The sequence below is a fragment of the Desmodus rotundus genome, chromosome 9, assembly GCF_022682495.2.
Source record: "Desmodus rotundus isolate HL8 chromosome 9, HLdesRot8A.1, whole genome shotgun sequence".
In the NCBI taxonomy this organism is placed as follows: Eukaryota; Metazoa; Chordata; class Mammalia; order Chiroptera; family Phyllostomidae; genus Desmodus; species Desmodus rotundus.
The window spans coordinates 86,425,394-86,452,924 of NC_071395.1; the positions used below are offsets into that span (position 1 = coordinate 86,425,394).

The 27,531-nt window shown below is 41.2% G+C and overlaps 1 protein-coding gene across 7 annotated transcripts in view; it reads right to left on the reverse strand.

Moving 5' to 3' along the window:
* MAP2K6 (mitogen-activated protein kinase kinase 6) overlaps positions 1-27,531 on the reverse strand; it is a 93,782-nt gene that overhangs the window by 17,585 nt on the left and 48,666 nt on the right. For 2 of the 7 annotated variants that reach the window (XM_045182291.2, XM_045182290.2), the window contains exons 2-8: positions 12,422-12,488; positions 7,897-8,028; positions 5,507-5,555; positions 4,811-4,924; positions 3,239-3,358; positions 2,316-2,432; positions 1,681-1,732 (exon numbers count right to left, since the gene is read on the reverse strand). In XM_045182291.2, coding sequence (XP_045038226.1) covers positions 1,681-1,732; positions 2,316-2,432; positions 3,239-3,358; positions 4,811-4,924; positions 5,507-5,555; positions 7,897-8,028; positions 12,422-12,488 — 651 coding nt within the window. Of the gene's footprint in view, positions 1-1,680; positions 1,733-2,315; positions 2,433-3,238; positions 3,359-4,810; positions 4,925-5,506; positions 5,556-7,896; positions 8,029-12,421; positions 12,489-12,576; positions 13,597-15,030; positions 15,751-27,531 lie in introns of those variants that run through there. The other 5 variants (XM_045182295.2, XM_045182293.2, XM_045182289.3 and 2 more) reach the window with 4 other exon arrangements.

Here is a 27,531-nt window from a genome sequence, read left to right on the forward strand (position 1 = left end):
AAAATTTTGTTATGACAGCAGATCTCATGTTACGTGTTATGACAATAACGTAATTTTTAAAAGCCCAGTTTGTACTGATCTTCTGCACGTTTAGCGTAGGAATAATAGATCATGGAACAAAGAGGCATACTGTGACACAACCAAGCACAATCAAATCAACCGATTTTGATCAAAGCCCCTCCAAAAGGTGTGTCGGAGGTCACGGAGGACAACTCATCGTTATCTCAGACATTCCAGACCACGAGCAGGTCACAGGATACGCGTGTGGATGAAGGGGTATCACTGACCCCACCAGCCAGGAAAGATCTGACACCTACCCACCCCCAAGTGGCTGAGCTGCTGTTGCCTCTGGGTGATAGAAATAGAAATTACAGCTAACTGTTTCCCTGTGGCACTTTTCACAAAATACACGTAATCGGAAAAATAAAGTTATCCTAAAAACTTTTAAAGTTATGCCTTATAATTTTCCCTTTCAATAGAATGGCAGATAAACACATTTCTTTTCATTATTTTTTAAAAATTTTACATACATTCTCTCACATGAATGAAATATTTCGTAAGTTTGAAATAAGCCCCTAACAATCAGTTCACTTTTGTCGGGAATCTACATTTTTCTTTCTATCTGGATTCTGTTTCAATGTCTTCTCCTCCTCTTTCTCTTTCTCATTTTTCCAATTTTTCATAATAAAATAACAATAGACACACCTTTGAAGCATTTACATTATTTTCAGGCTCAGAGACTACAGAAATTACCAAATTATAGTGCCTTATTAGCTATCAATACTTTCCAATAATCTTTCCCAAAACCTGGTGGCGCAGATCTCTTCCAAGAACCTCCCCTGACGATCGCCACCAGGGCCCCTCATTCCCTTGTTTTGTACTCCCCCTGCACTACTCCCATATTTGGTGCTTTCCCCTTCCTACGTGTGTTCATGGCTCTGTTGTATATGGGCTTATTTCCCCATCAAGAATTCCTATGTAGAATTTTAATAAGAATATGTTTTCTTCTCAGATACCTCTCGGAGCATCTATCACAGCGCTGTAACAATGTGGTGGTATATAATGCTGGGAAGGTGATTTTCCGAGATAAATGGGCGGATACATGGACTGACGAAAGATGGAAGAGTGGATGTATGGGCAGATAGATAACAGACCCACAGGAAGGAAAAACAGAAGGAGGGAAAGAAGGAAGGGCCAAATCTACCAACTGTTTCATTTTATCCTGCCTCCTACTATCTGAAAATGTTGCATTTTACACCAGAACTTTTCACACTTTAATGTGCACAAGAATTACCTAGCCATCGTGTTAACATGCACAGTCAGTTGGTCTTGTGGCCAATGGTTCTGCTTTCTACAAGCTTCCAGGCGATGGCCAACAGTAGATGAATTTTTGCCCTGTTCTCTAAAGTTGTGGAAGTGTGGGGGAGGGTGATCCCCCAGCTCTGGTTGGTAACAGGTTTTTTATATTCAACTTAGGGGTAATATAAAGCCCATGTCTTCTCATGTCCTTGGACAAGATCAAGAACAGCTAATATTCTGATTTGCTATCCAGTCGCAAGGGAAAACCCTTTAGTTCTCTTGCCTGACTCAATTCCATTTCCACCCATTGTGGGGTAGAAATCAAGTAAAAGCAACAAACTTTAGAACAGGAACAGCCAGGGAAGGCCCGTAAATGCTTACCTCGATGAATGACCGAGAGCTTACTGTGTAAATGTTCTAATGCTTTTACAATCTGCAAGAGAAACACAAGGTAGATTTATGTCGCCCATCACTGGCAAGAAGCTCTGATAAGTATATCCAGGTTTATCATCCCTGACTTAAGATCACAAGTTGACTTATTTTCTCAAATAGAGGGGGCCCTTTCCAGAAAGATACACAGGGAGTTGCACAAATTGGACTCCACCCACCAGAGGATGTCTCACTCACATATCTTGGTTTTCATTTGGCCTCTAACATTTTTTTTCTCCATCCTCCTGAACCTCAGTAGCTTTTAAGGGCAAACACCTTCATCCATTTTTTTTTTCCTGTTTCCTTCTATGCCTATTAGTCCTAAGAATATGTGTAAAAAATCTACAAATGAAAATTAAACTAGTGTCAGAATTCAGACACCAGGAATGCAGTCCTAGCAGATGAATGCATTACGGAGAGGCACTTGAACTGAGAGTTTTCCAAACTGAGCCAGTGGTAGACCCTTCCACAGGGCTCACAGAGGAAAGCATTCGTTTACCCATAATGCATTCAACATGTTCTGGATGTTTCCTCACACGAGGCCTGGACATCTCACATTTTCCTTGTAGGGTTCATGGTGTACTCACAGAAACTGCTATTTTCCCTAAGATGTCCTCTGGAATTGTTTGGCCTTTATCAATCACTTGCTTGTAGAATTTATCTAGTGACGTATCCATGAGCTCCATGCAGATCCAAACATCACCCTGGAAAGCAAGTGGTTAAGAGATTGTTAAAGGAGATGAAAAAGGGAAAAAGAGAAAACAGTGAACACCTATTAGGAAGAACTACTTCTTGCTTGAGTTTTTGGAGGAAATATACAGTTGCTCTTCAAGATCTCAAAGGAATTCATAAACAAGCAAGATTATCTCCAAAGAGCAAACTAGCAGACAGCCAAGCAGAAGCAGCACGCGATCACATCAAAATACCAATAGAGACAAGCAATAGAAGCCCAGAAATCCAAGCCTCTACTGTGACTGCCCCAGGAGCAACGTGTACAAGCCTACCACATACCTGACCTCCCCCACAGAGCACTGGCCAGAGTTCATCAAAAGGCTGGTTGTAAGAGTGAGGAGAAGCATCATAACCCACAGCGTAGTGGAGTGAAAAGCAGAGGTAGAGCAAAGACAAACATAAGCCAGTATGGTACAAAAGCAGGCTACATAAAGTGTAGCAAGTAGCTGAAGGGCCAGAATATTTCAGATTTTAAGGATTCTATCGCAATCAGTCAATAGATCACTGATACAGGCAGTTCTGCCAAAAGAGACAGAGCAAAGCAGAAAGGAGAAAGAAAGCTGCAGCATCTTTAACAGGGCTCAAGACATTTGAAAACACCGTCATTTCTAGCCAACTTTGCACCAGGGCATCATGTTATCAGCACAAAGCGTAAAACTCTTTATGGGAGGCATGTCAAACAAGAAAGGGCACCACAGCCATGCACAGCATTTATGTGATCAGAGATGCTTTCTTTTAAAGCTATTGTTCTTTGACTTTAAATGGAAGGATTGCCTACCTCCCGGAAGAGTGCGCCATAAAAGGTGACCGTAAAAGGACAGTCCACTGTCCTCATGGAAACATCCAGATCCATCAGTAGCCTTTTCTGCTCCTGGCTGTTTACTGTGGCCCGGATCCGCTGAATGGGAATGCAAGCAAAAATGAACGGTTACTGCCCTGAGGATGAAGCCCTGAAGAACGCAGGGACCCATCCTGAAAACAGTACAAAAATCCACGGCACAACTTGTAGCAACAACCTTTCCAACATCCACCTTAAGTAATTAGCTATTTGTAACAGAAGAAAAATAAAAAAAGACTGTTTATTCATTTGATTTCCCGAATAATCCTTGGTTAAAAAAAACCTGATTATATATTTTGGAAAATGTGCAGATGTTTGGGAATGTATTTCCAAGTTACAAAAACAGTCTGACTTATTGTATTACATCTGTTCAGTGCAAGAAGGCCACAGTTATGAATTACTCTGTGGCTGATTTGGAGTCCTACAACAAAAGCCAAAAGCCCCTCTTTGGGAACAAGTAAGAATATTTGGATTAAACAGCAACTGTGTGAGAACTGGTACAGCTGTGGGAAATAGAAGGCATCTCACAGAAACGGAGAAATCTTTCATTCTTATCCCAGTGATTCTGAGAGAAGAGAAACCTCTCACATCAGCAAATGTAGCCTTATAGAAATACGATTATGCCATTAAATCACAGGAACGATATATACCAGGCTTTCACATGCTGCCTGTTTAGCACAGAGTCTCCAGTAGAACTGAAACATCTACGAGCTAAGGGTAAGTCATCTCCATTCTCTAAAAACAAAGGGGTCCACGTCATCTGGCCATCCACATTCTTAACAATGGCCCAAATCTATTCATTCGTTTAGAGATGGAGAGTCTCCAAGGTCCTTCCAGCATCTACTCGAGAAATATGCAATGATTACACATTTCTTTTTATAGTGCAGCAACTATGCAAATTCACTCAAGATGTATTTTACCCTCCTTTTTTTCCACAAATGGAGGCAATTTTTCCTCTCAATACTGGTTTCCTGATTTTCAGGGACAATTCTTTAAAAGAAATAGAACATAGAATAAAAGAGACTTTTCAGACATAAAAACCAACTGCAAAATGTGAACATTTGTTTGGATTCTAATTTGAACAACCAATAGGAAAAACAATAACAACTTTGAGACAATCAAAGTAATTTTAATTTGGACCCAGGATTAGATGACATTAAGGAAGTGCCTGTATTTTGCCATGTATAATTCACACTTTTGGCCCAAATTTTTGAGGTAAAAATAAGGGCGCACATTATACATGGGTAGTACTAATTCCATGTCTATATACCATAAAATGAAAGATTTTTTTTCCTGAAAGTTTGGGCCAAAAACACAAGTGTGCATTATACACAGCAAAATACGGTATTTCCCCCACATTTGGAGGGCAGTCTGTTCCCCACAAATAATCTCTTCTGTTTCACCCCATTGAAGATTCTTTCGCTCCCATGAAGAGAGCTGACGTGCACCTGGGACAGACAAACAGAAACACCACAGGGAGGAAAAACAACATGCGGGGAATGTCAACGCTACCTTCACGGCCATGATCTGCCCGCTGGGCACGTGCCGCATCTTCTCCACCACCCCGTACGCACCTCGTCCCAGCTCCGCTATGGGCTCCAGGTCATCCGCCTTCACCTCGAAATTCTGCAGGACAGAAGCGTAATGCAAGAGAAAAGAGAAGAGTAAACTCGACATAGACTATGTTGTCCTCTCTCTGGTTTCTCCCAGCATTCCAAGGGGTACTTCTGAGCTACCAGTGTCAAAGTTTCTCCAAGGAGCCACTGAAGGCAACAAGTGTCAGGAGATGTTTAGACTCCCAGAAAATGCCACCGGCTTGTCACTGGTAATATGGAGACCCGACTCCAACCGAGCTTTCAAAGTGCTCAGCGTAAGCTGTCTGCCCTGCAGTGCATCAGCCGTGCCCCCTCCAGTCCATGTGTGCCCACGTGTGTACTGACTGGCAGCAACCAAATCCATGCTTAGTACACCCTGCCCCCAAAGAGAGGCATCTACTCTCTTCAAATGCCTTCCCTCAACACCTCAACAGCCTGACTTCAACTCCACACTCAAAAATATCAAGAGATCCACATACTACTTCCACTTAAATTCTAATTTTCTGACCTACCCTCTCACAGCATATTACAGAAAATACATTTTTCAATGGGCAGTCAGAAAGCACACACATGAATGATTAAGATATGAACTGGCCAATGTGACTTTCCTCACCTGATTTCCAATAGATATGCATGCTTTGGAGTCTAAATCTCGAGGTGGCCTAAGGAAAAAAAGGGGAAAAACAAAAAACACGAGATTTCAGTCAAAAATGTCCTTCCCAAATTATATGCAATTGGATTTTTCCTTGGAAATGAAAAGGAAGTTTATGAATAAAATAAAGCAGCATAAAAGTGGTAACAGTGAAAGATTTGGAATAAAATACATGTGGGATTAAATGAATCTCTTTGAGCTTCTGTTTCTTTTCCTTCATCTTTTTCTTTCTTTCTTTTAATTTGAGAAAGAGAGAGAGAGAAGCATCGATTTGTTGCCCCATTTATTTGTGCACTCACTAGTTGATTCTTCAATGTGCCCTGACCAGAAATTGAACCCACGACCCTGGGGCATCAGGACAGTGCTCTAACCCACGGAGCCACCCAGCCAGAGCTCTATTTCTTCTTTACCATGAGGGTATTAGCGTACCTACCTCGTGGAGCAGGAGTATTAAATGAAACATTCCAAGTAAAGCGCTTAGCAGAATGCCTGACGTGGAGTAAACACCCAATACATACAAGCCATATGCATGTAGTTATATAGAGGTATATCATTCCAGTAGCCTCAAACCTTCTTCATCCAAGAACACCAACGTGCCCGCCCGATTAACCCCTCACTTTCTCCACAACTGTTTAAACAACAGTACTGACAAATGGTTATCTTAATGCGCAAAGTTCCCAGACCATAAGAATTCAAAATTTATCTAGTCCCTGCCTTTACAGATGGAAAAAAAGATGGTCCAGAGAGGCAAGCTGACTTGTCCAAAGCCACACCTCACCCAGGGCCCCTGATTTTCAGGTCAGAATACTTTCTGCTCTCCCAGGCTGTCTCATTCAGTTGTGACATCCCTTCCCTACACAGTGTACACACTATCCAAAGGCCATCTCGGCAGCCAGAGGCCGCTGATTTTGTGTCTCCGTAAGACAGCACGGTCACCTCATGTGCATTTATTTCTACTACTTCAGTGCTGCCTGGGTGGGTATTAAGCCACTCCAGAGAAAGATGTTTGGTTTTGGCTGTGCACCTAATGAGGAGCCTAGAAAAGCATTTTTCCTGAAATAAACGCACCAAAAGCATCATGACACAAGGAGTGTATGCCAAGAAACATACTGTTAACACGGCCAAATAATAAAGCAACTGGGGGACGTTCCGTGCCAGAGCCGTCTCTAGAAAAATACAAGGGGAAATGGAAGGGAAGGAAGATGAAAGGAAGAGAGAAGCAAATCCCTTGCCAACAACAACTTTTACCAATCCTAATGTATTATAATTCTACCCCCTCTGCTGAAACTAAATCAATAAAGAAAACAATGAGGGAAACATAGAAATATAAACACAGATATAAACATGAATCTCTGGCTTTAATGGCGAGCCTCCTCTCACCTCAAAATCCTTCTGAAACACACAGAATACATACAATAAGCTTCTCCATACAAACTTAAAACCAGGGCCTAGGAGGGAGGGAGAGAGCAGAAAACACACGCACAACATACACACACGCACGGCAGTGATGTTTTTACATATCTCGTGTTTCTGAGCAGGGACTGTTTCTTCCGAAACACTTTCCAGATGAATTATATTACTACAAATCTGATTTCTCATCCCTAAAATCTCCAAAGCTATTTTTCTTTAGTTGTCACTATTTGTTCACACTAATTGCAGTGGAACTTTGAAATAAAGACAAATATTACTTGATATGTGTGACTAATGCAAACAATAAAAAATCCTTTGCAATTGTTCAGCATTCTTCCTTTTAGAAGCAATAGAAGCAACAGAAAGGTCACTAGTATTGGGGGCTACCTCTATTTTCTTGTCATCCAATAAGGGTGCTGGGTAAGACCTCTTCCAGGTCTAATAGTCTAGAATTCGTACCAGGGCTCTGCAAAGTACAGCCTGTGGCCCAGCTAAGAAAGACTTTTACAAGTTTAAAGGGTTATAAAAAACCAAACAACAAAGAATATCCAAATGATTAGAATTAGAAGCAACTGTGGCCCAGGTAGCCTAAAATATTTACTCTCTGGCCTTCTGCAGAAAAGCTTGCTGACTCCGGCTTTATATTAATTTGCGTTATATGTCTACTTAACAGGAGGGCTTTGTGCCATTTTTCAGGCTGAGAAAAATGAAGCATAGAAAAAGTCAGTGATTTCCTGAAGCCACGGTCCTCAACAGAGCTGAAAATAAAACTCACGCCACCCGACTCTCAGTCTTGACCTAAGGAGAAAAGGATATATGCTGAAAACAGGGTTAAGTGCTTTATCTGCACCTCATGAACTATTTAAAACACACACATGCACACACGCACACCCTTACCTATGAATACCATTATTCCCACGTTCTAAATGAGTTTGGCTAACCTGCTTCCAAGTGGTAAACCCACAATTCCAATCCCAGGCTGACTGAATCCAAGGAAGCTGCCCTCAACGCCCAGTCTTCCTCTGATGAAACGATCAGTCCACCCAAGCTTCAGGCCATAGGGCTCACCGGGTCTGCCAAAAGCATCAAGCGACAGGGCCAAGACTGAGAGATCATACTGGATTAGTTGACTCTGTGTTCTCTCCCAGATTGGGCACAGAAGTTTGCCGGGGGTGCGGTGTCTGTAAGAGGTTTACACTGTGGGTACATGTTCCCTGTCACTCAGTCCATATTTTAGTCCACTGGGGCAAGAACCAAACTTATTACAAAATTTCTTCCCTGGGAGGTATTCCAAAGGGCACCGAGTATTATTGTTTTATAGGAAAAACCAGCTTTGGTGTATTAGAATTATTTATTTTTAGTACTGCATGAGTAATCAGTTCACTGGTTATTGTTACAATTCTTCTTCTAGTCGACAATATTTATTAAGCAGCTACCTGGGCCAGAGACTGGGCTATAGACCCTTTACATAAAATATCACCTTTAATTTCCACAACCCTTACAGGTATTATTATTTCTATTTGAGTGTGAAGAACTGACATTGAAGCAGACAAAATAATTGAAGGTCATCCAAAGGGAGATGGGTGGGATTAGAACCCAGAGCTGTGCCATGAGTCTTCTCAACCAGAGAAGTGTAATATTCTGCCACTCATTGCACAGCCAGGGACTGTTTGGCCAAAGTCCCCACCTGTCTAATATGTGGCTAGCAGGACAGACCTGAGAGTCAGAGAGCCCTGAATCTGTATGCCAGTTCTTCCACTTAGTGATAGTGGAGTAATAACAATACCAGCCACATTTGGAGCTATCTTCATCAAGAAATTACAACGGAACAGACTCTAGGAGACTTATTGTGGATCATACATCTAATCTTCACAGCAAGCACATCGCTGTTTATTCCTGTTTTTCTGAAGGGGAAAATAAGTCTTAGCAGGGTTAAGACTTAACCGGGTTAATAACTAAACTATTCAACTAGTGAAGTTTAAATCCCAAATACAAACCTTGGCATTCTAGCACCAGGGCCTGAAGTCTTACCCACAAGGCTATGCTCAACCGCTTTAAGCAAGATACATGCCCCTTTCATAGGTCTGTTTTCTGACTTATAAGGTGAGAGTAATAGTATCTGCCTCCCGAGTTTCCTGTGAGGGTTAAATGAAAGAAGATTGACTGGCACAGAATCGATTTAGAATCAGTTGCCTTCTGCCGATCAAGTGAGGGGACAGCTCAGAAATCGGAGTCAAAGACACACTGGCATCAGTTTACTCAAAGAAAAGGCTCAAGCAGAGGGACCACACACGTGGAACTAAAGAGAATGGCGCTCTGTCCCAAGCTGTTTATTTTTGCGTAGCGCAGCAGAAGGAGGCAGGGTATAAATGCTAGGAGTCACCAAGACAACCTCAAATAATTGCCAAGAAAAATTCACAATGTGGAAGCTATTTCTTTAGGAGGAAAAATGTAAGCCTAAGTATTAAAAGAACAATTAGAATAACAAGGCTTTCCGTGAGCGGAAGTGGTATAGTCTGCCATAATGAAGTGATGCTCTTGGCTTTACAGAGTGAAACAGGAAAACATCTTCAAAGCTGATTGTACACATGAGGGAAAGGCAACACAGAAAGTACTTTTATCCTCGCACATGTTTTTGTTCATTTGTTCATATGAAGGAAGTATTTATGGTGGTTTTCAAAAATTTATAAAATACAGAATATTAATATAAATTAGAAGGTAAAGAATAAAAATTGTAAAGGGAAGTAATACAAGACAGTTGAAAGGCTGATATAAAAAATATATCCCAAAGAAAAACATAAAGAGGAGAAATCAATAAAAATGAAAATAGGAAGATAAAGAAAACAAAGTTGGTCCTTTCTTTACCCTCACCTGAGGACGTTTTTTCATTGCTTCTAGAAGGAGAGGGAGGGAGAGACAGTAACATTGATGAGCCATAGAAGCATTGATTGGTGGCCTCTCACATGCACCTGAACAGGGAATCAAACCCACAACCTAGGCATGTGCCCTGACCGGGAATCGAACTTGCAACCTTTCAGTTACAGGACAATGTTCCAACCAACTAAGCCACACTGGCCACGGCCAAAGTGGGTTGTTTAAAAAAAATCAGTAAAATTAATAAACTTCGAGCAAGACTGACAAGGAAAAGCGAGAAGACACAAATTACCAATATTGGGGGGAAATGGGATAGCACAATATACCTTGCAGCCATTAAAAGGATATTTCAGGAAATACTATGAGTAGCTTTACTCTTATTAATTCAACAACTTAGAAGAAATGGATGAATTCCTTGAAAACCTCAAACTACCAAAACTTATCCATGATGAAAAAGATCAGGGGACTATTCCTATAACTATTAAAGAAATTAAATTTGTAGCTAAAAACTCCAGAAAAAGAAAGGTACAAGCCCATTTTGTTTCACTGGAGAATTTTAGAAAACATAAAAAGAAAGAATTGCATACATTGAAATATTATGTTGTATACCTGAAACTAAGATAATGTTATATGTCAATTTTATCTCAAACTATTTTCAAGGATATTAACACCTATTTTACATAGTACCTGCCAGAAAATAGAGGGAACTCTCATCAACTCATTTCATTAGTCCACTATTACCTTAATCCCAAGACCAGAAAACAATGGCATACACCAAAAACCAACTCACTAGAGACCAATATCTCTCACAAACTTAGACAAACTTCCTAACAAAAGTTTAGCAAATCAAATACAGCAATATATTAAAAAGTAACATACTACATCCAAGTTGGAATTGTTTGGGGTATGCAAGTCTAGTTCAATATTTTAAAAATCAGTCAATTTAATCCCTATCAACAGGATAAAGAAGAAAAATCTATGTTGTATCAGCAGATGCACCAAAAAAGCATTCAATAAAATTCAACAAACATTCATGGTAAAAAAATTCTCGGTACACTGCAACCTCATAAACAGCATCTACAAAAATTGAATATCCTGCTTTATGGTACAAGATTGAATGTTTTCCCTGTAAGATACAGAACAAAGCAAGGTTGCCGCCTCCCCCTAATCTTATTTCACACAGTACAGGCCTTTCTTGCCAGTAAAATAAGGTAAGAAAATTAAGGTTTAAAAAATACTGTTTGAAAAGGAAGAAACAGAACTCCCTCTCTCTGCAGAAGGCATGGTTGTCTATATATAAAATTCTAAGAAATCTACAACAGGCTCCTGGAATTATAAGTGATTCTAATAAGATCACAGGACAAGATCAACACAGAAAAATGAACTGCATTTCTCTACACTGACGATGAACAAGTGGAAGCCAAAATCAAAAATAGAATGCCATTTCTAATTGCTCCCCCCCCCAATAAAATCCTTAGGTATAAAATCTAATGTAGAGAATCTTTATGGTCAAAACTATAAAATAATGAAGAAATGCAAAGATAATCTAAATGCTTGGAGAAATTTACCATGTTCAGGGGTTGGAAGACTCAATGTAGTAGAAGATACCATCGTCCCTAAACTGACCTATAGGTTAAACACAATTCGTATCAAAATCTCAGCAAGTTTATGTGAAGACACAGACAAGCTTATTCTAAAACTTACATGAAAAGAGAAAAGCCCTAAATAGCCAAAATAATTTTTTGAAAGATTAACCAAGGGGAAGGAATCACTTTTTTCAATGTTAAGGTTACTATATAGTTGCAGTGATCAATACAGTGTGATATTCACAGACATGCACACAGATCAGTGGAACAGAACAGAGAACCCAGAAATGGATCCACATAACATGCACGATTAATATTTGACAAAGGAGCAAAAGCGAGTAAATGGAGGAGGGTGAGCCATTTCAACAAATGGTGCCGGAGCAATTGAAAATCCGCTGTCAAAAAAGTAGAGCTCAACCTAAAACCCCAGGGAGAGGGTGTCCCGCTTCACCAGAACTTTAGCTCACTTGGGGATTTGGGCCAAAGCCTCAGCTAATTAAAAAGTGTTCCTTTACCTCATTTTGCCTTCTGTTTATGTGGGATAGGACCTAGGTGTCAGGATGCTGAGTCTTTACCAAAGACCATTTTCCATCTCGACCTAAGTTTTATAGTGGCGGCTCTCACAAGGATTTACTTGTTTGCTCAAATCTATATGGCAAAGGTAAAAAAGTCCACATCCAGGGACCTTTCTGGACTTCCAGAGGACCCCATCTGCCAAACGCACTTGTGACAATCAATTTGCAGCCAACCAGGAACAGGAGACACTGAGTTCAAAGCTGCCTATTCAGTACAGACTGACTGACCAGGTGTGATTATTTCAGCTCTCAGAACAGTAAACACACAGCTTCCCCTTTAAAGGGCTCTTCCTTTAACAGCTATTTCCACAGTCAAGGCATTGCTCGCCCCCATTGCTCACCCCCCATTACAGCCCCCAAATGAACCCCCATTGCCCAGGCACCTATGAAGGGCAAATGTTTGGATGCAGAAGATGATCTTGCCAACTTACGTGGAACTAGTCTGAGGCTGTTCAAATGCTTCTTTCGGAATTTTAAGGCCAGGGTTTCGCTTCTTGCCTATAGGGAAAGATGTAAGGATAAAGTTAAGGTCTGTATCACAGCACTAGTGAAGGGACAGAGATGGCAGCAGAAGGCAAGAGCTGACCTGGGAACGGAGCTCTCCTCTCCCCGTCGGAACTGCACTCCCTACCCACGACACCTGTGAGACACAAGCACCCAAGCGCCAGGCTGAGCAGAGCATCCCAAAGGTAGGCCGTGGTCATGGGTGAGGTTCTTCACCAGTCACAGGTGAAAATGTCAGTATAAGAATTCCACCTCTCTTTACCTCGGAAGACCTGACCTTTGTCCCTGATGAGGTTTTGTTTTGTCATTCCATCTTCTGTGTTCTCCCTTGTACACAGCGGTGGTGATGGTAGATGGTATTGGTTATAGTTTTTTTATCTTTTTAATGTCAGTCAAATGTAGTCACCCTGATCCCTGTATCCCACAATTTTCTAAACTGATCTGTGAACAACTGACAGAGTTAACCATGGAGGTAAAATTAAAAATACTTTCCCACCATCTGCCCTGCCCATTCTCAACCACCTGCCAGGAGCTGAGACACCTAAGGGAGGAACAGAGTGATGTTTATTTACATGTGCCCTGTTCCAAAAAGGATTAAGGTAACAGATGGGCTCATGCAAGGAGGTTATCGCTGCTCTGGGAGCCAGATGGGCACGTAACTGATGTGTTCATCCCTGGGCTGAAACCACAAGACAGCTTGGCTCAAATACTTTTGTTGATGAGTAAAAAAGAACAGATTGAGAAATGCCAGCTCAGGAAGCAGATCAGAGAAAAGAGTCATGTAAGGGCCCGGGGTTTTCCTCCTCTAAAGAGATCCTGTGTGTCTCTTCATGCCAAAGCCAGCCGGATAGAGTGGCCAAGGTCGCACTTTGCTCCTCGCCTCCCCTGTAGGCTGCAGGCGAGCGTGCAATGCTGACACAGGCCCCGGACGAGGTCCTAGGCAGAGATTCTGAAGCTGCAGAGGAGCTTAAAAATCAAATACTGTAACCTGCTGGCCAGAAAATGACTTCCAAAGACTTCAGCGACCACTCACCATCACAGAGCCAGCTATGACCCAGTCAGAATTGGAGTCGGGGTCTCTGGATCCAAGGTAAAAGCTCTTTCCACTGTTTCACAATGGAAGGAGTTTAGGGATGACCAGAGAGCAAAGGAGGAGAGTGGAGGGAGTAAGGGATTTTTGAGTTTAAGAAAAAAGCTTACATTGGGCTCTTCCACTCACTCAGTGACCTCAGAGCCACTTCGACTCTCCATGTCCCCCGCTGTAAAATGAGGAAGTCACAGCAATACCCACCTTATCAGACCGATATGAAAATCAGATGCGATAACATGAAAGGCACTGAGATACCTTAAGTAGCTATTACTTACAGTCGTTCAGAGGAAGAATCTGTACAATCACATTAATAAGTCATTTAAGAAATTAATGAACAAAATTGGCCACATTATCCAAGCTCAATATAATGCATAATTGAGTCTTCTTTTTTTTTCACCCACACATTCAAAATCTAAAATCTAGTTCAGTTCTGCCAAGTTACATAAAGCCAGGGGCAAAAAAAAGCCTTTTAGGACCACCTTCATGTTAATAGGTTTCCTCAAGTCCCTCCTGATTTGGGCTTATCTATACATTTTATAAGATTCAAAACTCACCATTTACTTTCTTACTCCTGGAACTCAGGTGGCCATTTAGCACACGTTACCAGCTTAGTGTCAGCTGTTGACAATACACCACGCTGTACTGTGTACCGGGAAAAATACTAAGTGTGAGATCTGATTGTGAGAATCCAAATACTAGATATATGACCTAATTCCCTCAGCCAAATAGAGGGGGAATGCTATTTTAAATGAGCTATTCTAGTAGGCATTGAATAACAAATTCAACCTCTCCAGATAGCTAGGTCCCTATGCCAATACCAGTGATAGGTAATTCAGGCAATCCCAACAGATACAAACCCATCACCCCCTTGACTAAACTAAACTAAACTAAACTAAACTAAACTAAAGTAAAAACTATTTTACCTGTGATAAAGGCTCTCCAGTTGCCATTTCAGTGAACCAAAAGCAGGAGGTACTCTTCAATTCCTACATCTCTCTCTTCTTCATTTTTAACTCAGCTCTTACAAGCTACATGTCAAAAGAAATAGCTATGTACGGAGAAAACCTCCTTTGCAAAACGTTAACATAGCAATGAATTAATACACCATAGCAATGATTTATGAGCTATTCATTAACAGCAATCGATTATTACACTGTAACTTGACTAACCATCAACACATCTATACAAAGAAATAGTGAATGAGAGGAAGTGGGAGAAACCTTTTGGCACAGAGACTCATGGAACAAATTACCAAAACAACAATAATGTCTTCAAGGTGTGAGAAAAGAAGGCCCCTAGTTCTCTTCTGATGACGGCAACAAGTTCCAGGAGACACAAACACTAAGTTGAATTACTCAGTTAGAAAATACCCTCTTCATTTTTAAAAGTAGATCAAATGAAACAAAAATCACAAGCACACACACCAACATTCCATCGTTCACTTACGTGCCCACCGCTGAAAACGCAGCCCAGTGAAAAGCCACCAGGAGCGGCTCTGATGAGCTTTTCAGAGCTGCAAGGAGGGCTAGCAGGAGAAAACCCCACGGAAGGCATTCTTCCCTCGCACAGGGAAGCGGCTGGGAACAGACTCCGCCCCCTCCTCAGTGAGGATCACAGCAAACCTCTGGGAGTTTATTGTTCCCGGGAAGCTGCCACTTCAGGAAGAGAGAAGGGAAGTGGGCCCATTTGGACAGCAAGGCGTGACATTAATCATTAACCAGACTTGGCGGAGTAAATCTATAAAGTAATTCTGCACAGTACAGCATTCTCCGGCCCTTCTATAAATGCCTCTTTCATTTCTTAAAGGAAAGAAAAACAATATGTGGTCAGTTTCCAGCTGTGTTGATTTCAAAGCAATCTGTTCCCCCGGCAAAGCCGCCAACCCCTGACGCTAACATTTGATACTGTTATAAAAAATTAATGAAGGAACAATATGAATAATAAGGCTAAGTGGCCGATGAGGTTAAACGGCCTTTTTTCCCTTGATAGTCTAAAGCAAAAATGAAAAAACATCCGAACACAGGCTCTATATTATGTTTCCTGCTAGCCACAAGCCTCCTCAGAAAGACAAAATTCTGTTGATTTCTGGAGATCTGGACAAGCTTCGCCCTCATATTCATGCGATCCACCACAGGTAAGCGTCCTGGGCCTGACAGGGCACAGGCAAGGCTGTGCGACGTGCGCCCCAGTCGTACCCATGCCTGTTTTCTCTGAAAACACTGTAGTCCCCGCCCCCAACACATTTTTGCTAAATTCATCTTAAACCAAAGCTGGGTCACCATGATCTTGGCCTGGAGCAAAATGGCACTGGGGGGAAAAAAAAAACAAAAACAAAAACAAACCTTGCCCATCGTTAGAAAACATTTACCAGGCCACAGAAATGTTCACTAGCTGTGCCCGTACCGAAAATGATGGGGTACACAAGACCTCTTGCTCAGCACCCACTCACAGAGGCGGAGCACAAAGGGCTTCTCTCATGTGCCCTATTACATAAAACAGAAGATCGTGCTCCCGTGCCAACCCAAACAGCAAGAGAATCCCACAGGGTCAACAGAAGGTGGCATCATGAGGATATGCTGCCACCCAAATATTTGTCAGCTTGGCTGACAATTGGGGGGGCGTAATTATGAGGGTTTATGATTATTGACACAGCCTTACAAAAGGATGGCATTGCTTCCAGTGCCAAAATTTATTTTAAAAATCTGTTTCCCCAATGTGAATGGGGTTGCCAGTCAAGTAACTGGCAACCTGGATGCCTTGGCTGCCCTCTCCTTAATCCTTGCATCTAGGCTTAAGTTCCAAGGGATTCTGGCACGAAAATGGGCAGAGAAGTGTCATTCTATGTTATTCAATGGCAATGATCGGATGCAAAGCAACTACGGAAGCAGGGCAGTGGGAAGGGAGTGCAGAGAGAGTGCCGGCTCTGCCACAGAGACATGAATATGGGCCCACACGCTCCTGGACCCCAAACCCCAAACCTCACCCACGCCTGAGCCTCCAACCAGCATGCCAGACCTCTTTGGGGTTACATAACATTTAGAGAAGGAAAGCAGCAAAGCTCACTTTAAAATGTGCAGTCATTTTGATTTCAAAGAGGCAGATGAGTCTTGACTTTCCCTTGGGGTTCCCGGTGGATAGGAACTCAACCTTCCAAATTCACCTCCCTTGCTGCGCCCCCCACAGAACCTTCCCAGGCCTTCCTGAACACTCTTTGAGGATCCCTGCCGCAAGTGCCAGCTTTCGAATTCTGGCACCTAGCACACAAAATGAACTCAGTGCAACTTCACTGAACCTCCAACATTTTATTTCACTTATTTGTTTTTTTCAATCCTCACCCAAGGATATGTTCAATGATTTGAGAGAGGAAGGGGTTGGGGAGATGGGGGGAGGGGGAGCGAGAAAAGAAAGTTGATGTGAGAGAGAAACATCCATCGGTTGCCTCCCGTTCGCACTCCAGCTGGGGACTGAAACACAACCTGTTGGTGTATGGGACGCTACTCCAAGCACCTGAACCACCTGGCCAGGGCTGAATCTCTACCACTCTAGTGTAAAATGTCCATTGTGTCTAAAAGAGATCTCCATGACCACCTTCCATTTATATTCCTCTGACCTTCTCTCCCAGTCTCAAATTACTTTATCTTTGCATTTATTTATTACTTATTTATTATCTAACTTGCCCATAAAAATTCCATTGTGACAGCAATTTTGCCCAGAGACTGAAAGGTTACAACTAATAATTTTTGAATTTCAGGCATGACAGGAGAAGTCATCTATGTTTTTCAATTACAGGAGTATCACATCACGTCATGTATGTTTAAAAAATAATATAACAAGATTCATCTAATATCTGCAGGGTGTTTTGAAACTGTGGTACACACACACACACACAAATCCCACATATACACACCTTAGCATTTTAAGCTTCCAGGTCTTTGTTAATATTTTCCCTGGAATGTTCTTATCACCTTTCTGCACTGGTTGACTTCAACACAGCTCAAACATGTCCTCCTCAGGAAGTCTGGCACAAAAAACCATGCAATAAACATCCCTCCTCTATGGGGTCACACTTCCCATGACATACCTTTAAGTCTCCCTTCCTGCACTGAATGAACCTATACTATAGTCACCCATCTCTCCCACTAGAATGCAAGCTCTTCAAAGCCATCCTCCATACTTTGCCTATGTACAGAGTAAGCATTAGACCCAAGAAATAAGAAGCAGAGACCACAGCAATCAGCTCATAAATAAGCCACTTAAACTTTTCAGAGGCAAAATCTATAAGCTCTGGTAATTTACTGGATAAGACCTCTTATAAATACAAATATAAAAGATCAGAAGCATATATTTATATTAAATATAAATACTTACATTTATATTTAATATAAATATAAAAGATCAGAAGCAAAGTAGTAATAGTAGTTACTAGTAGTCATAGTAGATGTTGCAGTTAGTAGCAGTAGTTAGTATTAGTAATTCGTAGTCATAGTAGGTGACGGTGGTGTACTAACAGTAGTTAGTAGTAGTAGTAATCTGGCTTTACCACACCTAGATAGAATTAAGTGAACACGGAAAGGCAGGCTAGTTGGCATGGTGGTGGGAGAAGGCAGATAAGGAATTGCAATCTAAATGTGTTAAGTACAAGATGCTGGAGGGACCTGGCAGATTTTAAGCCAGTAAATGGAGCCTAAGAGAGGTAGGGTGGGTGGAATGTGTAGATCTGGGAATGACAGAGAAGTAGAAAATTAATAAGAGAGGCAGGGAAATAAGAGGAACACACGAGAGCAGGGGCAGAACATTTGGAGACAATGAGATGTGGATGAAGAATTGGTGAGGGACAGAAGGAGTCTCTGGACATGTCAAAGGAGAAGAAGCCAGCCAGTATGGAGCAGCAACTCATTCCTGGGGGTCCTTTACAAACACTGAAAGCACGCCTGCGAGGGTCCTTCTTCAGTTCCATGTGATGGAAGCTCTTTTTTTAGACTAGGAAGAGCTGAAGTTTGTCTTGTCATGTTCACAATCTGATGCCCTGTGCTCCTGAAAGAACCTAAAAGCAAATCACTGCCAGTGCCCCTGAGCTGTGGTCTGAGCCCAGAGCAAAGGTAGGAGGCAGGCAGCGGTTAGCCGGGACATCCCCTCCTCTGCGCTCCTCTCCTTCCTCATTTCTGTGCTGCTTCATTCATGAGTCTTTATCAAAAGGAAATGTAGTCATAACAGCGTAAAAAAATACCACTTTAAAATAAAAACATGTGACAGTTTGCAAAAAAAAAAAAAAGGTAGTGATGCATTTGATCTTTTCAAAATGCAACACTGAGTTTTGGTTAGGTTTAAAAACAGCATTCATGTTTTAGAGATAAATGCTGAAATGTCTTCAAATGAAATAACATGATTCCAGAATTTGCTTCAAAATAACACGGTGGGGCTGGGAGAAATGGAGAGATGATGAAGCAGGGTTTGCCATGAGTTGGTAACTCTCAGGGCTAAGCAGTGGCTACACAGCAGTTCAGTACACAGTCTTCCTTTGGGCCTGTTTGAAATTTTCCGAATCATAACGATTTTTTAAATAGCTACTGAACCACAGGAAACTCTTCTAAAAGTGAAAAAAAGTGAAAAAAATTAATCACTAAAAATTGAAAAATTTCAGTTGAATTTTTTTCTTGGGAAAAGTGGACTCTTTTTCTCCCTTTGGTCCCAGGTCCCAATTTTAATTATACTGTGATCTCCTCTCCGTTAACTAAGGAAAACTACGGGGTCGTAACACAGATTCAAGCAGCTGATTGAAGAGTAAAAGATTACAAGAAAATACATAGAAAAGTTGTTCATTTACATCCTTTCTTAGAATGTTAACAGGATAGAGTCTACTGTGCCTCTCTCCTAGCTTCGTCCAATTTATTGCATTGTGCTGCGCTCTGTAATAATACCACTCTCCCATGTTGAAGAATACCTTAAAAACAGGCTCTGAAACTCACCTCTGAAAGGATGCTTTTCATTACCTTTGATAACACCTTTCATTACCTTTTATAAAGAAAAAAAAAGTATGTTATCAATAACAAGAAGAGTTGGCTTTGCCTGTATCATTTGATCAATCTCTTTCGATGGATAATGTGAATGTTTCTTTACATTTCCTCCCTTGGGTGGTTGGTTAAAAGCTAAGGACCAAAATGGGACGCATATTCATCTGCATTTGTGAGCCAGTATTTTTTGTTTCTTTTTACCTACCTTTTTAATAACATTTTATTAAATATATGAAAAAGTAAACAAAACAGTTAAAATCAACTCTTACATACCCATTCCCCAGCTTCAACAAATATCGACTCACGGCCAATTTTGCTTCATCTACACCCCACCCACTTTCAACGACAGCAATTTTAAAACCAGTGTGCCACAAGAATTTCTTAAACAAGCAATACCTGACTGTTTTGTCGGGAGCACTGACCTCTTTTCCTTTAGATAGTCAAATTAAAAAAATGACAACAGCCAATACAACAATAGCCATTTGATGTGAACGCCCTGTCTTGAACCAGAAACATATAGGTCATCTAACAGAGTTGCATCTGATTCGTCATGTCACATAATAAAGTTGCATCTGATTGGTTAACTCTTGGTACCAGAAATGCTTATATACAAATATAGGTGCCTGATGTTTTTTTAAAAATAATTTAGGAGCAAAAAGGTTGGTAAATAATTATTATTATTTTTTTGTAAACCAAATCAAAATTATACCTATTTTTTGTCAACCCAGCAAAAAATATATTTTTTGGTGTGCTTCAGAGTTTTAGTAATTACTTTACGTATGCCATGAGATGAAAAAGGATGAAAAATTGCTGTTATAGGACATCAAGTCATTTCATTCATAAATATTGTAGCAAATATCTCTAAAAGAAATGGACTATTTTAAAAAACAACCACAATACCATGATCATACATAAAAAATAATTTCTTGATTAAACTCAGTGTTCAAAATTCTAATTGTCTCAAATACCTCAAACATGTTTAATTTACACTGTGTATGAATCAGGATCAAAATTAGGTCCATGTTTCACGATTGGTGGATAAATTTTCTTAGGTCTCTTTTAATCTACAAGCTCTCCTTTCATTTCTTTGTCTACCCCTCCCCTCCCTGCAATTGTTTTGTGAAGAAATCACGCCATTTGCCCCCAAAATCTTCCCAGTGGATGCCCCCGTCCTCTTCCCTGTTGTTGATTCACATATTCCTGTTAGAGTTTTATCAGATTCGAACTCGACTTTCTGGCTTGGCACACCTACTTCACAGACGGCCTCACCTGTTTACATTCGTGTTAAATTGCTGAATTCTAGGCAGCCTGGTAAGCTATCTCAAGCTTTTAGTGAAACAATTTTAAAAAAGAATAAATGAGTGAATAATGAGTGAATGAGTACGTGAATGAATTTTGGTATTCAACAAACTTTTTAATCTTAGGCAATTTGATAAATAAATATGGGTAATTCATTGTTTTTAAATTCATTTAAAAATATTTAATACAACGGAGTATTTTTGTATGTCTACTGACATCTGTATTTGTTTTTCTGTAAATCGAAACCATTTTGCTCATTTTTACATTAGGTCATTGTTATTGTTATTTTACTCTTTAGAGAAGACATTGCCCCTTTTGTAGTTTGTGTTGCAACACACACACGTGTGCACAAGTGTGTTCACACGCTTGGGGGTTTTCCCCCTTTTGATTACACAAATTTAAAAATGTTTGCATTCTTTTATAGCTGCTGCATTTTTAAAAAATCCTCATCCGAGAACATGTTTATTGGTTCTAGACAGAGAGGAATGGGGGAGAGGACATCAATCGACTCCCTCCCGTATACACACAGAACAGGGATCGAATCTGCAACTAGGTGTGAGCCCTGACCAGGTGCTCCGTCCATCGCACCACCTGGTCAGGGCTATAGTCACTGCATTTTTAGAAGACAGGAATATTCTTTCCTCTTCCCCAAATGTTGTCTCAATACCACCTGTTAATCTGCCATTTGTTTTGGCATTAATTTTTTTAAATATTTATTTCTCCTATCTAGTGCTCCCGCATGAGTTCATTGGCTGCCATGTCCAAAAATTATCAAATATTCAAGGTCATTGCAGACATCTTCGCTCGATCCTGACTTTGAGAGAACTCTTTGTAGCTTTCCACCTTGGGAAATGCTGCTGCTTTGGATTCAGTTTGGTAGAAGTACATAGCTATTCCTATTTCAGTGAGCAGGCTGACAGTGGCTCTCAAAAATATGCCCATATCCTAATCCTTGGAACTTGCGAATGTTACCATAGCAAAGTTTTGGCCAATGTGCTTAAATAAAGGATATAAAGGATTCTGGGATGAGGTGATCATCCCAGATTATCCAGTTGGGCCCTGCAGGCCATCACAGTGTCCTTATACCAGAGGCAGCGGCGGATTAGGCTCCCACGGAGAAAGCCATTTGAAGATGGAGGCAGAGACTGGAGGGATGCGGTCACAATTCCAGAAATGCCAAGGAATGCCAGCAGCTCCCAGAAGCTAGAAGCGGAAAGGGGTGGGTCCTCTCCCACAGCCTCTGGAGGGAGACTTACCGGCAACACCTTGACTTCAGACCTCTGACCTCCAAAAATGTGAGAGAATAAATTTCTGTTGTTTTAAGCCACCGAGTTGTGGTTATTTGTTATAGCAGCAGCAACAACAACAAAAAACTAATACCCTGAGCCATTAAAAGTGGACATTGAATTTTACCAAATTTCCTTTCGACGTTTTTTGAAATAATCCAAGCTCCTTCCTACCATACCCAAGCTGCCACCTCTCCAACAAATGTATTTCTCACTTTTCCCTTCCTCTTTGCTTTCCCTCACCACCTAATTTTCCTTCTATTTCCGTCTCACCTGCTTCAGCCGCTGGCCTTCCAGAGCATCTTGTGATCCTGCATTAGCACTGGTCACTAAAACTTAGAGTCTGCTAATTCCTGGATTCCAGAAAGATCTACAAACTCTTCAATCTGACCAGAAAGGGGCAAAACAAGCAGCGGTGAGAAATTAACTAGGAGGAAAAGTATTGGTAGATGGGTCCATCCTGCTCCTCAGTGGATGCCCTTCACTGGAACAGAGGAGCGGGAGATGATGACCTCCTTCTAATTCTTTCTAACTTCATACCTTCTCAGAGAAAAAATCATATAAAAGAAATGTAGCCCTTTCCTCGGGCCTGTGGCCCATTCTGATATTCCTCATGTCCCTTGCCAACAAAACACAAGAAGAGAAACCGTAACCAACGCAATACCAAAAAGGGTTCTTCACCTTAAAACCCAAACCCTCCAGCTTGAAAAAACAGAGTAATATCCTTTGCACTGTGGTTGTTTCTGCAGTATCTTGTCCCCTTTCTCTCCATGAAGGCTGGACATTTTTGGGAGTTGTGTTTTGCAAACCACAGCCTGGCAAAAATGTAGTGGCCTTTGCCTTTTGTTCTGCCACATACCCTCCCGGCGTGGTGCATCTCTCTGGCTGACACTGCCAGTCAGAGGTTCCTGAGGGCTGATTAAAAATCAAAGACAAAGGAATGGCTTCAAGAAAACCACAAAATTTAAGTGTGAGATTTTCCAGAAAGAGAAGTCATTCACAAAAGCGAACAACTCATGTTCCAAACAGTTTTATTTATGCACGTTTACTCATATTTCAATATGATTTCAGGTTCTCACAGAACGCTTAAGGAAAAATTGAAAGGCCCTGACCACCCGAAGTCATCGTGATTAACAAACACTGCTTCAGGAGACGTCATAACTCAGGGCCTCAAAAGAAATGGGATTCTCCAGTCTTAGGTAATAAGTCTAGAATTCGTTCCAGGCAGTCACCTTGAAACATGTAAATCGGTTACTCTCCAAGACTGAGCACAAACAAAAGAATATAAATTCCCTCCTGCACCAGGAGAATGCCCCACCCACCTCCCTGATCAGAAATGTGAACGAAAGGCATGAATTTCAATAGGCTCCGTGATGTCTTATACACAGTTACTTACAGTCTCCCCAAACTGGTTTGAATGGCTAACCAAAAACACAAGGAGTTAATACATATACTGATCTCTGGATATACTGATTTTATATAAGATTTTAAGTGGCAAGTTTTTATTAGATGAATTTTAACTGAATATCACTGATGGCGATTCTCACAAATCTTTCTTCTTGGAACACCACCGGAAGGGCTGAGGCAAGTGCCCACTCCCCTGTAGGTACAATCTGATCATTTGAAAGTATCCACCAAAGTTATACTATAGTTAAGTTGGGAAATAAAAATGAGGCCTGGTGGGAAGGGAAGCAAACTGCAGCACTCCTTAGCTTGGGAAGTTACTCATCTCAGCCCCCTCCTCACAATGGGAACACGACTGTCTACCTTGGGGGAATTAAAGGAGCTAAGCAATATATACAGTCCACCGGATAAATGCGTGCTGGGTACGTGAAGGTTGCCAAGTCAGCTACACTGCTATTTTTGGCAACTGCTTTCTTACTAACAAGTAGCTGCTCATGAGAATAATAAAAGTAACGAATATTTATTGAGAATTCATTAGATGCAAGGCCCAGTGCTTAGCTTTTTACATTAATCCTTAATGTAATGGTCACTACCACAGCATGGGGAAAATATCTCTTCCTCCACGGAAAGGGCCTTGTCTGAGGCCCAGCTCGTACAGATGTGAGCAGGCAGCTTTCCCATACAATTGCATTTAGTCCTACCACGGCAATTACTCTTCATCGCAAGTCCATCTCCACTAGCTTGCAGAAGGATTACTGCTGAACTGTGTGTGTTGGGGCTATATATGAAATCTCGAAGAAAAAAAAGTGCTGAATTGAATCCCTGGTACAGGCTTTCTCCTCTGATGTCCAGACTTCTTTAGATAACAAACTCAGGTTAGAAAGACGTTTACCAAGAATCACAGTGACATGAGCCAGGTCTATCGGGAGATCCAGACTCAATGGTAAAGCTACATGGTCATAAACTTTGCCCAAGACACTTTAGCATTGCTGGACTTCAGCAGCCCTGATGCTAATAACAGGGAAAACATTCCTTCAATAAACTAGCTAATTTTCCCATTAAATGGTGCTCTGGTATTTGAGAGGAGCACCAAACCAGCTTTATAGATAATGTCGACTGTGATGTGTTTATAAACGAACACCCCTGCCCTAAGGGGGTTCCAAGGAAATTGATAAGCCTACGCCCTACCTGACAGAAACTGTGTTAGCAGGAGGTTCGTGGCCAAGTGACAGAAAGCAGTGACTGTGGCTCCTGTTTGCAAAATGCTGTGTCTTGGTGACACAGTGCTGTGTGTGTTGATGCCCCACCTCCCAGCATCAAAGAAAGGGGCTCTCAGTCTGTGAACAGATTCCTTGGTCGCCTCGCCCAGACGGTAATCTCTACCTGATGCTTCTCCCTTGCTACTAGAGGATTAACCAGTCCCCGACTAGACTAAACACTCAAGGTCACTGAGACTCTCAGATCAGGCTAAGTACCAGAAACCTTAACATTCAAAATAAAATAAAGGCACAGAACCAAATGCATCTCAGCAACCACGGGGGTGGAGGGGCATTTTCTGTGAAGGAAGAACCCCCGTCTCTTACTAAGGATGATATTTTCTCTCCGGAAAACTGTTCCATTTTTCCAATGCCTAAAAAATAAATAAAATGAGGCTTTGCACCAAATAGCACTCTCACTGCATCTGGCCATGTAACCAGGACACGAGTCTGCCTGTGGTTGCTGGGCTTCTAGCATAATGCCTGGGAAAACATTTTTCGAAACTTTGCTCGCCTCCTGTTACAACCTCATTTCACTTTCACATCCAGAATTTTTCTAGGTATGAGATGTTCTAGACTTAATTTTAGCACAGGGCTCTCAACTTCCAACCTCAGTCTCTTCATCAAATGTACACATCAATGAAAATAAGAAAATACACAAACTTTTCCCAAAAGGTAACTGTGAGAAAACATAAAGAACACAGCATATTGAGAAAGAAATAATGATCTAAAGAAACTTTTGGTGTTTGGGTTTTGTCTTTTTTTTTTCTTTTGGTACATTTGTAACTGCTTTCTAAAAAATGATGGGAAATTTGAGCAACAATCTAGCCACGAAAAGAAACAAGTGAGAGAAAGGGACAAAGAGACCAGAGAAGTGAACAGAAATGACGGGCAAGTTCCCTGTGGATGTCACAAGATTTCCAACACAGCGGAGGTTAAACTCGGAGAAACGAGAGAAGGATCTCTCTTAAGATGTGAAGAAAAAAGGGCTTGAAGGGTGACAACCAAGAGAAAATTCAATGTGAAGGGAAGTTGAGAGAGGCACTCATATTGACATATAACAGGGTGTTCTGCCAAGATTTCCCCTGGGTCCAAGGAAACATGAAGCCAAAACACATTAGAAACAGCCAGAATAGGTCAGCAAAGGAGTTCCTGTAGTTTCAAATGAAATTTTACCATGTATGCTTGCAGTGTATAAGCTCCTGAGGAAGTAGCTAATGTCCTGTAAGAAATTTAAGAGAAAATTCCAAGAGGCAACTCAACTATGTAAGGCTGGAAAGTAGGTGGGATCTAAAACTTCCTTATTTCTTCTAAGAGCCTCCTCCATTCCAAAGTTGTTCATCGTAAAACACAGAAACAAATGAGTCACAAGTGGTTACCAGCTCAAGAATGACTCGTGTGAGTATGTGATACATTGCACTCTTTGAGAAATATTAGAAAGCTTGCTACTAAAAAGTTTGAATACTTAATTTCCAAGGGGGCAAACCCCAAGGTCTACAACAGATCCATGACATTAACTTTGGCCTCCAATTGTTATTACAACAGCTTTACTGAGATATAATTCACATAACATACAATTTACCTACTTAAATTGTATAATTCGATGATTTTTAGCACATTCACGGAGTTGTGTGATCATCACCACAATCAATTTTATAACATTTTTATTACCCACAAAAGAAACATCATACCCGTTAGTCACTCTCCATTCTCCACCAACACTATCCTTCTCTTTGGTCCTAGGCAACAACTAGACTACATTCTGTCTCTAAGATGCATCTTCTACTCATAAGGAGATGGACTAAATGAAGTATAGGGCATTCGAACAATGGAATTCTATGCAGTTGAATAAAAGTAGAAGTTTTTTCTCCATCAATAGAGAAATATCTCCAATATACATCAAGTGAAAGAAGTCAAGATGCAGAAAACTATACGCCACACCGAATTTAAAAAATGACACTCATAAACGGATTTGTTTGCGCATGCATAAAATCTTGGTACGAATGCATTAGAAAGTAACAGTATTGGTTGTCTGGGGGGAAGATAGCCAGCAAGCTGAAGGACAAAATTAGGAAAAAGATATTCTAGAGTACATTTTTATATAATTTTTCAATGTAAACCATGTAAATATATTACCTATTCAGAAAACGAAGTCTAAAAACAGAAGAGTGGAATCAAATGCCACGAAAGTCAGCAAGTACCTAATGGCAAATAACGTAACAGTGTACGTGAAGGGCTGCAAGGAAGCGGCGCATGGCGACACCAGAGTCCGGACGTCGTCAGGACCCGGGTTCCTCCCCTGAGTCTGCTGCTAACTAGGAACGTGGATCCATGAACTGCTTCTCTTTTCTGGACTCAGTTTCTTTGCCTGAAAATTCTGGAAACAGGCAGTTTAGAGTCCATACAACCAATTAAGAGTGAAAATTCTCTGGGGCCCACCAACCATATGCTAAGTGCTTCACATGCATTTGAATCTCATAACCACTCTATAAAAATAAACTATTTCCTCAAAAAATTAAAAATACGATTACCAGGTGGCCCAGCAATTCTGCTTCTGGGTGTACACCCAGAACAACCGAAAGCAGGGCGCTGCGGGCTGAATGGCGTCCCCGCCGCAACCACGGGTAGAAGCCCTCACCCCTCGGACGGGTTTGGAGACAGGGTCTTTGAAGAGGTGGTTAAGTTAAAATA